Source organism: Mustela nigripes, chromosome 6 (assembly GCF_022355385.1).
Source record: "Mustela nigripes isolate SB6536 chromosome 6, MUSNIG.SB6536, whole genome shotgun sequence".
Classification (NCBI taxonomy): Eukaryota; Metazoa; Chordata; class Mammalia; order Carnivora; family Mustelidae; genus Mustela; species Mustela nigripes.
In genome coordinates, this window is record NC_081562.1 from 5,759,591 (window position 1) to 5,771,767 (window position 12,177).

The window sequence follows — 12,177 nt, forward strand, 5'->3', positions numbered from 1 at the left end:
GGCATGCATGGAGATATACGTAGAGATAGAGAGGGATTTGCAGGTGCAAATATGGAATATTTCTGTGTTTTCTTTTTCCATTTTCAAAGTCCACTGTACAACCCACTGTTCCGTTAAAAAAAAAGTAACTTGAATGGAAGTCAAGCTTTCCTTGACGAGCTAGATCGTAATTGTGAATAACACGTAATAACAGACCTTAATTTTAGCATATCTATGATAATCTTGGTGTTCTGGTATGGGAGCATAGTAATTCCAAGGGCGCCTGAGGTTCGTACAGTCCCTTTCACTGTTGTACATTTGCCACTCTGCTGGCAGCTCCGAGACAGAGTCTTGCTGTTCGGGAGAAACCTGAACCACTTGCAGACTTGCTGCTCCGCTCTCCCGCGGCCTGAGGGAACAGCTAACCAAGAGCATTATAGCTGTGCCTAAAGTAAGAGTGAGTAGGTCGTAACTGATGTCCTGTGGGTCTCTCCACACAGTAAGTGCATTTTAACCTGTGGACGTTTGACATTGCTTAGCAGCTCAGGGCCCTTATGGGACTAACTTTCTGTCTTTCAGATGGGTTCCTAATTTGGCAGAATATTGCTTTGTTGGTGACTTAATTACTCCCTTCACCAAAAAGGGGCCCCCGGGACACCTGGGTGGCTCAGTCGGTAGGTAGAAAATCCGACTCTTGATCTTGGGGTCCTGAGTTTGAGCCCCATGTTGGGTACAGAGATTACTCAAAGGGGGGTACATTACGTTTTACTCCAACCCCACGATGCTGCTTGGTCAGGCTGATCTGGTTCACTGATTCCAGCAAAGCTAGGGGTGGGGGAGACTTTCAATACTTGGGACAGAGCTCATCACACAGGTAGACACGGAAGTTGTATTTGTGATCTAGTGTCACTTGACATTTTTTTAAAAAGATTTTGTTTATTTGACAGAGAGAAAGATGGTGAAAGAGCACAAGTGCGGGGGAGCTGGAGAGGGAGAAGCAGGCTCCTCACTGAGCAGGGAGCCCGACGTGGGGCTTGATCCCAGGACAGTGGGATCATGACCTGAGCTGAAGGCAGATGCTTAACAACTGAGCCACCCAAGTGCCCCATCATTTTTTCTAAAGATTTTAGAATCCAGTTTCTCCCAAACAGCCAGACTCGGTCTCTGTGCTGCTAGCAGAGTAGCCAACGTACAACAGTGCAAGGGATCACGATCTGAGCCAAAGGTAGACGCTTAACCAACTGAGCCCCCCTGGGCACGCCTTCACTTAACATTTTTATTTGTTTGATAAGTGATTTGCAAGTCCTAATCCTGGCCTGTTTTCAATATTTATTTATATTTTATCCAATAGCTAATGAAAGCAGATCCAAAAATGCTTCCTATACGAAGTACTGGAGGATATTAGATACAAACAGTATGACATGACAGTCTGACCCACAGTGTGTGGTAGCTGGCCTTTTCCTTGGCAGCACACGTGTTCACCCGCAGGAGTCCGCCATCCCAGTGAAGAACGCGGTTCCTTTCCTCTCGCAGGTGAACGCGTCCCCGTCTCTCACCTCCAGCACCGCCAACGACCGAATCCTGAAGTATAACCTGATCAACGACACTCTCAATATTGCGGTCCCGAACGGCGAGATTCCAGACTGTAAATGGAACAAGTCACCCCCGAAGGAAGTCCTCGGCAATTACGAAATTCTGTAAGTCTGTGTGCAGACTGGGCAGCTGTCCTTGTGCGTTTCGGGTTGAGGGGCATCATGGCCCAACGTGGATTTTCTACACGTGTGTGGACTTGCCTTGGGCCAAGTATTTTTATTTATTATCAGTGTTGCGGGATAGGTCATGTTGTAGCAGAAAAACGTGTCTTAAACTAGGCCCTTGTCTGGGTCTTTTGCTTGATCAACATTGATGGAGCGTTTGCCACCTGCTGGGCACCACGTGAGCCGCTGGGGCAGGTGGGAGCAGGTGGGAACAGGTGGGAGCAGGAGAGCTCTATGGCTTGCCTTCTCCCGGGCCACCATGGAGCAGAGAGCCCCGGTGCGCACCCAGGCTCCAGCAGCTGGAGCTGTGGGACCCTGATGAACTCTCTGCAGTTCTTCGAGCCTCTGTGTGTCCCGCTTGAGTGGGGCTCCTGCAAGCGATCTCACAGAGTTGGGAAGGCGAGAATGTTCGCGATGATCCTGACAGCTGAGGGCTGCCCACATGCCCCCAAATCGTGCAGAGCTTCATTTCCCCAGAGACCCCCTGAGGTCAGTGTTGTCACGAGCTCCCTCTCACGCATGCGGAAACAGGTTTGGAGAGGTACAGTGGCCTATTGGTGGTGACCGCGAGTGGGAGCAGCGTGCGAGCCTGTCAAGGGGACAGTGGTTGAGTGACGTACCATTGGTTCGTACTGTGGGATAGTGAGTGGCCGCTGAGAGCATGGCCCAGGAGCTCTGGTGGGGCCTGGGGGGCTGCGGGAGGAAAGTTCGTTGTAGAAAAGGGTGCGCGAGGGACACGTGTTCGCTGGTCTGTGTGGGTGCGGCTACCGTGGGCTGTGAGGTCTGGAAGGGGAGCTGGAGAAACGGCGAAATCAGGGCCCCAGATGCAAGGGGCGTGTGTGTTAGGGTCACGTTAGTCTTTGTGTAAAAGTAAAAATGCACATTTAACGTTTCTAGAAAACAAAGGAAGAAATTTGTAGTGAACCTCGTGTGTCGCACGCCGATCCCAGGTGGGCGTTACTGGCGTGGGGACTCGGACTCCAGAGCCCACGGCTGACGGCGCTGTCTCCGCCGTGTGCCCTTGACGTATGCGCGCAGCACCGGGGAGGGGGGAAGGTCAGCTCAGAAGGGCAGTGTGGGGCCTCGGGGGCAGTGGTGGGGAGCTGCGAGTGTGACCACTCAGCATGGGGCTGGTTTTCTCCAGCCGCGGGCAGTGGTTAAGTGGGTAAGTGCAGGGTGAGCCGGGGGCGGGAAGTGGCCAGCGCTGGGGGCTTGTCGGCCAGGGAGGAGGGTGAGAGGGGAGGACAGCGGGGGGCAGTGGGAGGGGACAGGAGGTCCTGGGGCTTGCGGGCTGCTGGGCTTGGGGCACAGGGATGCGAGCGGGGGAAGCAGAGGCAGAGGTCAGAGGGAGGGTCTGCAATCCAGGCTTTGCGGGATGGCGGTTACTGGACACAACTGTCCCCCGGGGGCCGCGGGAACGGGCCTGAGCTGAGGCGGAGGACGAGGTCACGGGGGGTGGTGCAAGGTCAGGGAATTGGGGTCTCTTGTTTGGTCATCGCCCTGACCAAGAACCGGGAGCCAGGGGCCTGAATGGTAAGGAATCAGGTTACAGGTAACTGCACAAGGCGCCTGGTGGATCCTGCTGACCTGGGAGGGGGGCTTTGTGGGGGGCTCCCTCCAGCCCCCGGGGCACGATGGGTGCGAGGGAAAGCACCCCCACTGGAGGGGCGGCAGGGAAGCCATGTCTTCAGGGAGAGCCGGGGTTTAGCGCAGGAAGGTGCAGAGGACGTTCCAGGATGAGGTGGGGACTCGGGGGTTTGCAGGTGGCCGGTGAGTTCTGAGGGGATCGGTCTTCCTCCAGCCAGTGTGGCGGCAGGCCAGGCTCTTGGAGCCCCGGGGCTGTTGGGGGAGACACCCCACTTCCAGTTAAAGACAGAGTCTGAGCCTCATTGCTGTTAGCTGACAAAGCAAAAAGGTGACCCCCCCCCAACCCGTTCGGTGCCCCCTCACCCCTTTGAGTAAGGAGGGCTCCCGCGCAGAGCTAATCGATCCAGGCGCTTCCACGCAGGCCTGCTCCCCAGTGCTCAGAGGACCTCATGGTCAGGAAGCCCGTTGCTGGCTCCCAGCCATGGCCTCCTACAGTGGTAGCCGGCTGCGTGGGCATGGAGGGCCCTGACTTTCTACTGCGTCGGTGCTCTGCCTCCCGTGGGGGGCTCGCAGTGGTCTCCAGAGTATGCCAGAAGCAAGAGGAGGAAGCCAAGCGCCAGTTAGCCGCCCAAGGTCATGCTACCGGTGCTGGCCCCCAGAAGTAGGTGCTCTTGTTGCCCTGATCGCCATCCTGGCCTTCAAGCCATGCGGCCTGGCTTTCTGTGCCTGCAGCCTCCAGGGCCCAGGGCTGAAGGTGCTGGGTATACGCTTGCACAGCCTTTAAAGCCCAACTGTGGTGGCTCAGTCCATTAAGCATCTGCCTTTGGCTCAGGTCATGAGATGCAGGGTCCAGCCCCGCATGGGGCTCCCTGCTCAGCCCAGAGTCTGCTTGAGATTCTCTCTCTCCCGCTGCCCCTCCCCCCACTCACTCTCTCCCTCTCTAAATAAGGTAATTGATCTTTTTTTTTAAAGATTTTATTTATTTTACAGAGAGAGAGGGAGAGAGAGGAGGTGGGCACATGAGCAGGGGCAGAGGGAGAGGGAGAAGCAGGCTCCCCACTGAGCCAGGAGCCTGACGTGGGACTCGATCCCAAGGCCCTGGGATTGTGACCTGAGCTGAAGGCAACCGCTTAACCAACTGAGCCACCAGGCATCCCTGATCTTTTTTTTTTAAGCTTTTATTTATTCGTTTGTTAGAGAGATAGAACACGCACGTAAGCAGGGGAAACAGCAGGCAGAGGGAGAAGCAGGCTCCCCGTTGAGCAAGGAACCTGATGTGGGTGGGGCTCAACCCCAGGACCCCCTGGGATCATGACCTGAGCCGAAGGCAGACGCCAACTGAGCCACCCAGGCGTCCCAATAAATAAATCTTTTAAAAATAAAAAAATAGGGGCGCCTGGGTGGCTCAGTGGGTTAAGCCGCTGCCTTCGGCTCAGGTCATGATCTCAGGGTCCTGGGATCGAGTCCCGCATCGGGCTCTCTGCTCAGCGGGGAGCCTGCTTCCCTCTCTCTCTCTCTCTGCCTGCCTCTCCATCTACTTGTGATTTCTCTCTGTCAAATAAATAAATAAAATCTTTAAAAAAAATAAAATAAAATAAAATAAAAATAAAAATAAAAAAATAAAAAATAAAACACGGTCTGGACCGTGCCAGTGACTGCAACCCCCTTGTCATTCTGCTCGAATGAGAAGGGGCCCTAGGAGACCATCCCAGCAGCACCCCTGGGAACAGCCCATCCCAGAGCCCCGCTGCTTGCCACAGGCACAGCGAGGCCGGTGAGCCCTGTGTGGTCGCTCCGCCCACTCCCCCCGCCGTCGTCAGTGCATTCTTCCTGCACACCCACCCAGCAGTGAGGTGCTGGGGGGCACTGTGAGCCAGACAGATGGGGGTCACTGCAGCGATGGAGACACAGAACCAGCAACAGAGTGGTGATGGGGAGTGCTAACTCGTGAGTGGGGACTCAGGGGCTCTAGCAGTCCTTGGGGTGGGGAGGGACCCCCACATCAGAACCTCAGTGTCCCTGGGGAGTCCCCCCCTGCAGCAGCATCTCTCCTGAAGGAGCTAGGGGAGAGGAGGGCCCTCCGTGTTGCCCTGACCCCCATTCCGGAAGAGGGAAGCCGCGCAGTGTGTGCCGTGTGGGTGACAGTCAACAAACTGGCCTTCCTCGTCCTCGCCTTTCCCTCGCGGCCCCGCATTTGCCAGCAGCAGCACAAGGCAGCAAATATGTTCTTCAGCTTCCAAAGCTTCTCCCCCACACTGCTCTCAGCTTGCGGATTCCGATTCTGGGAATAAACGTAGAACAGAAATAGCCCCTTTTCGAGAAGTCAGCAAAATTCAGCTAATGCAACCTAACTGAGCAGCATCGTACCTTTCGCATTGTACACGAACATCTACTTACGACAGAGGCTCCTCAGTCAGGGCGTGGCCACCAAAGGACACCTAGGAAGGAGGTTTACTAGGGAACAGAAATGTTTTCATGCTCTTGATCCACAGGGTTAAAAGGCCCCAATTAAGAGTCTGAAGTCTTGGGATTTATTTGATCCCACAGACCTTCCGACACTGAGTAAACCTCTCCCAGGGGCAGATGGAAAGTGGGAATCCGTCGGGAGGGTGCTCAAAGTCACTGGGACCCCACAAGCGGGACCCCTCACCAGGGCCTGCACCTGCCAGGCCCCACAGTGGGTGCGGTGACGTTTCTCCAGCCTTGTGGACCCCTTAGGAGGCGCTCACTGTGGCAAGAGAAGCCAGGGACTACCCAGATGTCCGAATCGGGCACGGGCATCCACAATTCTAGCTCCGTCTTTTCTGAGGCAGAAGCCCAGGCTCTGTGTCCTACACAGGCCATGCTTTCACACCGCACAGGTCTGGCACGGGAAAGCTACTGGGCCAATGCAGGGGAGGCCTCAGCTGGTGGGTGCTCAATCTGGCCTTTCTTGCAGAGGTGACCTGCTCGCCCTGTCCTGGTCCCCTCCCCCCGGTGGGTCATTCGCACCCTGTTCCCCGTTTGAAGTGGGGTCCATCATACCTGCCCCCAGATGTTGTGTGTAAGAGTATTTCCAGACATCTGTCCTCTCCCTCACCTCTCTGGTGTCTCATGTTTCTTTGGGGGTCACTGCCGACTTCCACCTGGTAGGAAGCCTTTAGAAAACATTGACGGCAGGAGCCGGGAACAGTTCACAGAGTAATTTAGCAAGTCTGTACCCGCCTGCTCTGCGGTCTCAGGCAGGGTCTGCTGGGCTGGCAGTCGGGAGGCATGTGGGGGGTTGGGGGGCGGGCAAGCTGCTTCCCTGGGCGACGTGGGATTTACGGGATTGGCCGTGCTCGGCGCTGCTGCCCCTTCTGCCAACCCCTGAAGGTGATCCTCTGTTTCCAGCTATGACGAAGAGCTGGCGCAGGGCGATGGCGCTGACCGAGAGCTGAGAAGTCGTCAGGGCCAGTCGCAGGGGCCCAAGGGGGGCCGATCGCGAGACTCGGGCAGAACCGTCCTCACCACCTGGAAGTGAGCACCAGTCGCCACGAAAGACGGCGAGCCAGACCTGCCGGATACTCAGCGCACCTGGGCCCATTTCAAACTTTTCCTTTTTCTAGAGCTTTTTCCCCTCTTTCCTAAGCGCTGTAAATAAAGGCACTTCTTTGGGAGGTTAAGGAGTCTCTTGGGAGGAAAGATGCCCCGCTTCTCCTTCCCTCTCACGCAGTACCTCTGAGACCAGACCTGTGGGGGTTTTCCCCACACCCAGCCTGTCTGCGCTCCTCTGGCTGGTGCTGGGTGTCCACGATTTCTCTCCATTTTGATACCATCTGCCTGGAGATGGCGTCTGATCCCACCGGGGAAGGACCCAGTCCCGCAAAGCTGTCCCCCCTGCCCCCGCATCGCCATAACCTCAGAAGCCGATCCTGGCTGTCTCCTGTACTCCTGACCTCCCTGCTCTAAGTGGGAGGTTCCCACCACCTTTCTCCAAGGGCTTCATTCCTTGGCCAGAGTGGCTCATGGGACTCAGGAAAACCGTTCACCTGCTCGATTACCCATTTCTCATGAAGGATGCAACTCGGGTCAGCCCGATGGAAGAGATGCAGGAGCCAAGGTATGGGGGAAGGGGTGGGGAGCTTCCGGGCCCTCCCTGGGTACGCCGCCCTTCCAGCACCTTCCTGGGGTGACCAGCCTGGAAGCTCTCTGGAGTCCGTATTCGAGATTTGTGAAGGTTTCATTATATATGGCATTGGTTGATTAAATCATTGGCCATCAAAGATTGATTCAACCTTTAGCCCCACCTCCTCCCCAAGAGCTGGGGGGCAGCGGCTGGAAGTGTCCACCCTCTGATCCCCGCGTGGTCCCCTGGCAGCCAGTCCGTCTACCTGGGAGCCCCCAGCCACCGGGTCAGCCATCAGCCCAAACTGGCTTGGTTGAAAGGAGCTCGTTAGGAATAACAGAAGACACCGTTTCTCTTTTAGTACCCGGGGCTATTTCAGGACCAGGGAACAGAACTAAGTATTCTAACAAAAAGCTGTCCCTGTCGCTCTTGGAAAGGAAAGGACAGGGGTTTTAGGAACTGTGTGACAGGAAGAGGGACAAAGACCAAATCTCTCTCTTTCTTTTTTTTTTTTTTTAAATTAAAAGATTTTATTTATTCATTTGAGAGAGACATGCGAGAGAGGGGAACACAAGCAGGGGGAGTAGGAGAGGGAGAAGCAGGCTTCCCAAGGAGCAGGGAGCCCGATGCGGGGCTCCATCCCAGGACCCTGGGATCACGACCTGAGCCGAAGGCAGACGCTTAGCCGACTGAGCCACCCACACGTCCCTATATTTCTTATTATAAATCACAACACCCTATTTCCTGGAAGAATCGATTCACAAGTGCCTGAAACCAGCTCTTTCCAGAGACAGACAGCCTCAGCATCCGACTGAGTTTATTACAAAGTGTTCATGTTTTAAAAATACTGCGCTGAAAAAAAAATACTGTGCTGACCTAAGAACGAAAGCTGACTGTCTCACAGAGTCATGGTGCTGTGAGAAAGCAAGATCTTTAGCCTGACAGCTACTTCGGTGTCAGTCCCTCTAACTGTGACTCTGAGGAAAACCAGCAACTGGGACTGTGTGTCAGTAATCTGTCCTGCTGCTCAGGAAGAGACCAGTTTTTGTCACTTCGATTTTGGAGGTGAGTCTGTCAGATGGGCCCAGACGGTCCCTGCTGTGTGGCCCAGTGGACGTGAGCATCCAGGGGTCCTTACCGCTTACCAGAGGTAAGCGTCGTTGGCAGCTGGCGGCCGGGCCCAACTCCAGGGGTGCTGAGCTGACGTGAAGCCGCCCTGGACACCGAGTGAGGTGGAGGAGAATCCGGGAAGCCTTGAGTCAGTCCGGCAGAGTGACTGATGAACGCCAGTAACCCCCGAGATGCGGGCTCCTTCTAGAAAGAGCCTTTTCCTGACAGTCATGCTTGACACTGTTCACTGCTGCTTCAGTCACTGTCTTGAATTTATCTTTAAAACTCCCCACCTGAGGGGCGCTTGGGTGGCTCAGTCAGTTAAGCGTCGGCCTTTGGCTCAGGTCATAATCCTGGGGTCCTGGGATCGAGCCCCACATCAGGCTCCCTGCTCAATGTGCTCTCTCTCTCTCCCTCTCCCTTTCTCTCTCTGTCAAATAGATAAAATCTTTTTTTTTTTTAAAGGCAAAACAAAAAACTCCCCACCTGAAAAAAAACAAAAACCAAAAAAACTCCCCACCTGTCTTGTTGTGGTATTAGTAGTAGGGTTTGGTCTCCTGGTGGTGTACTGAGGACATAGCACGCTGACCGAAGTCTTCCTCGCACCCGTGTGTGAACACATGTCTGGTTTATACGTCCTGTCACGTGTGTCTGTGTGCTCACATGTGTTGAATGCCATTTCACGGCCAGTTGGGGAAAAGGGCCCTTTAGGTGGTAGGACAGAGAGAGAGAGGTGTGACACAAGTGGCACTCAGCCGACATTCACATGAATTGCAGTTTGAGGGGACTTGTCTGCGGTGTCCCTGAAAGCCTAAGATTGTTCCACCTCCATGGCCTCATCTGAGGTCTAACGTTCCTGGCGGGTGTGGCTTTGACCTCGAGTCAGACCTGGGCTCCAAGCCTGACTCTGCCATTTATTAGCTCGTCCCAAGGCTGGCCAGGGGATCTTTGGACCTTGGCCGGTTGGTATATAGAAGGAGATTAATTATATCCGCTTCAGAAGTCACCAGTGTCACAGCCCCGGGTCCGGCCCGCCCCACTGGCGCTGCGGCTCCGACACGTCTCCTGACCCAGGAGGGGCACAGTCCGCGGGGCAGAGGGCCTCCACCCCTGGCTCCAGCCCACGGCTGTTCCAGCCACCACGTCCTCCAACCCAGCTTCTCAGTTGTGTTGTTTTTGATTTGTTCTCAGGGTCTCTGGGAGCAGGGTGGAGTCCCCGGCTGGGAACACTGACCTCGATCTGAGCACAAAGGGCAACACGGTCAACCTCAGGAGAGAAGTCGTTAGTTTGCCGACGTGCAGGTTGCTCGGTGAAGGCGGGTCTGCTAGAAAGATTCCGTCCAACACTGACTGTCACATCGGCGATGTCATGTTCTGGGGCAGATGTTTCCTCCGAACACTTCCAGAACACACAGGGGCGGGAAGCGGGCGATGTCCGAAGCAGGCCACGGAAATTCGTGGATTGTAAACGCTATTCATCACCGAGCCGTCCCCCCTTTGGAATCGTCCAGGATGACACTTTCTGCTTTCTTATCAGCTCCCGTTAATTTTTTCCCCTTTCGATGGGGGCTGGAAGGGCGGGTTCCAAACTCTGAGGGTCATTTTCACAAGGATTCTTTTTTTGTTTGATTTTATTTTTTTCCAGAGCACATTTGTCATTTCCCTGCTTCTCCAACGGGCTGCTCCCCAGTATTCCCTCGTGGGTGCACAAGCTGGGAACACCACAGTGTCTTCCTAAATGTCTCCCCACCCCGCGGTCCCTAAGCCTGGTGACAGCCTCCTCACTCAGCCTCCTCCTTCCCCTGGGCCTCCCCGCCGGACCCCTGCCGAGCCCCGCACCAGTCTCAGTCTGCAGGCCCACCCCCACCCCGTCCCCAGTCAGGCTTCAACCTCAGGCCAGCAGGAGATATATATATATTTTAATTAGCGTCCATTTTGCCCCAGTGTGTGGTGGTTCTTCGACGCACTGCCCAAAAGACAAAGTCTCTTGTCCTTGGGAGGATTCAGGAGGCCCTCTGCACATGCTTTGTCCACCAGTCCCAAACTCACCCGACTCTTCTCTCCCTGGACTGTCCATCTTCCTCCAAGGACCATTTCCAGCTCCGCTGCCTCCCCCAGCCAGCTGGGGGCGGTGTTTCCTCCCAGCACCCTGGCCCTTGGTCTCCCCAGCATCATCAGGCTCTCAGGGAGGCAGCTGAGGGTCGGCTGCGGGGACCCTGGCCAGCCTGCCTCGAGGCCCAGCACCTGGTTCTGCTCAGCGACCAGGCACTCACAAGGTGGCCGCTGTGTCATTTAACAGGTGCTGTGCCCAAGCAGACCGCCCTCCGGGCATTTCAGGACCCTTTGTGAGGCAACAGGAGCATCTTTCCAATTTTGCTTCCTGTTTCTCATTTGGGAAGACGCTGTATTCTCATGTTCCCTGATCTGTCCCAGCTTGTGAACTATATTGTATCTCCTATACTTTTAAGTTAAAAATAGCATTTCCATACTTGTGTGTCTGGGAGCATTCAAAGCGGTCTATCTCCCGCTTACTGCCCCCGTGGCTGGTGCTCCTTGAGCAGAAACAACCTAGGGGACCACAGGGTCCCCTGTAGGGAGCCACAGGCTTCCCCTGCCTCCCACTTGTCCACATTTTGTTTTTTCCATTTTCAAGTTCAGCTCCCTTGATTTTTCTCATGTAAACACGCTGTTTGGTAACTCCAGTCAGAGCCCACATCCTCTTTCTGGATCTTCGGAGACTGCAAAGTCCTGAGCAAAGCCTGCTTCCGGGGTTCAGGGGTGAAGAAGCCGTAGCTTGAATGGGGCTTCAAAGGTGGCCGTGCAGATGGCTCGGGTGGCCCTGTGCCCTCGTGGACGGGTAGTGAGCCTCACTGACCACCAATGGCAGCAGCCTCTTGGGCGGGGGACCCAGGTGTGCCCCACAAAATGTGGTGACGGGCCAGTGGGGCCCTCGTGGCCATCTTCACTGGGATCCTGAAGGTTTGGCCAGGATGGTGGCCCAGGGAATGGCAGCGGCGGCTTCCTCGGAGCGCCTTACACCTGCCATGTAGCCCCCGGAGCCACGCAGGGCTTTGGACCTGGTCCCTGGGCCTACTTCTGCGGGGACGTCCTCTTCAGAGCCTCAACCTCAAGGGGCACCAGTGACGAGGCTTCTTGGCGGTGTAGTGGGTTGGATGGCGCCCCTGCAAATTTCATGCCAAGCCAGGACCTTGGAATGTGACCTTATTTGGAGATAGGTCTTTGTAGGCGGAGGAGTTAAGGATCTCAAGATGAAATCCTCTCAGGTTTAGGGTGGGCCCTAAGTCTAATGACTGGTGTCCTTATCAGAAGAGACGACGCAATCACACAGAGAAGGCCTCGTGAGGACAGAGGCAGAGACGGGGCTGAGGCCGCCCCTCGCTACAGAGCGCCAGGCAAGCTGGCGGCCAGCAGAAGCTGGAAGAGGGACCAGAACAGACTCTCCCTCCAGAAGGCCCCCTCAGCAGGAGCCTGCACTGACAACACCTTAACTTCAGACCGCGGCCCCCAGAATTGTGAGAGAACAAATTTCTGTTGTTTCAGGCCACCTAATTTGTGGGAATTTGTTAGAGGGGCCGTGGAAAACCAGTACAGGGGGTAAGAGAAGAGCGAGGCCCAGAGGACTAGCCCACCTGGGGA

General features: G+C 55.4%; 1 protein-coding gene across 5 annotated transcripts in view; it reads left to right on the forward strand.

The window, feature by feature from the left end:
- The window catches only part of TTLL1 (TTL family tubulin polyglutamylase complex subunit L1), a 30,746-nt gene extending 23,779 nt beyond the window's left edge, over positions 1-6,967 (forward strand). For all 5 annotated transcript variants that reach the window (XM_059401842.1, XM_059401841.1, XM_059401846.1 and 2 more), the window contains 2 exons: positions 1,513-1,676; positions 6,696-6,967. In XM_059401842.1, the coding sequence (XP_059257825.1) occupies positions 1,513-1,676; positions 6,696-6,825 (294 nt within the window). In that variant the 3' untranslated portion in view covers positions 6,826-6,967. The remainder of the gene's footprint in view (positions 1-1,512; positions 1,677-6,695) is intronic.
- The last annotated feature ends 5,210 nt before the right edge of the window (positions 6,968-12,177 follow it).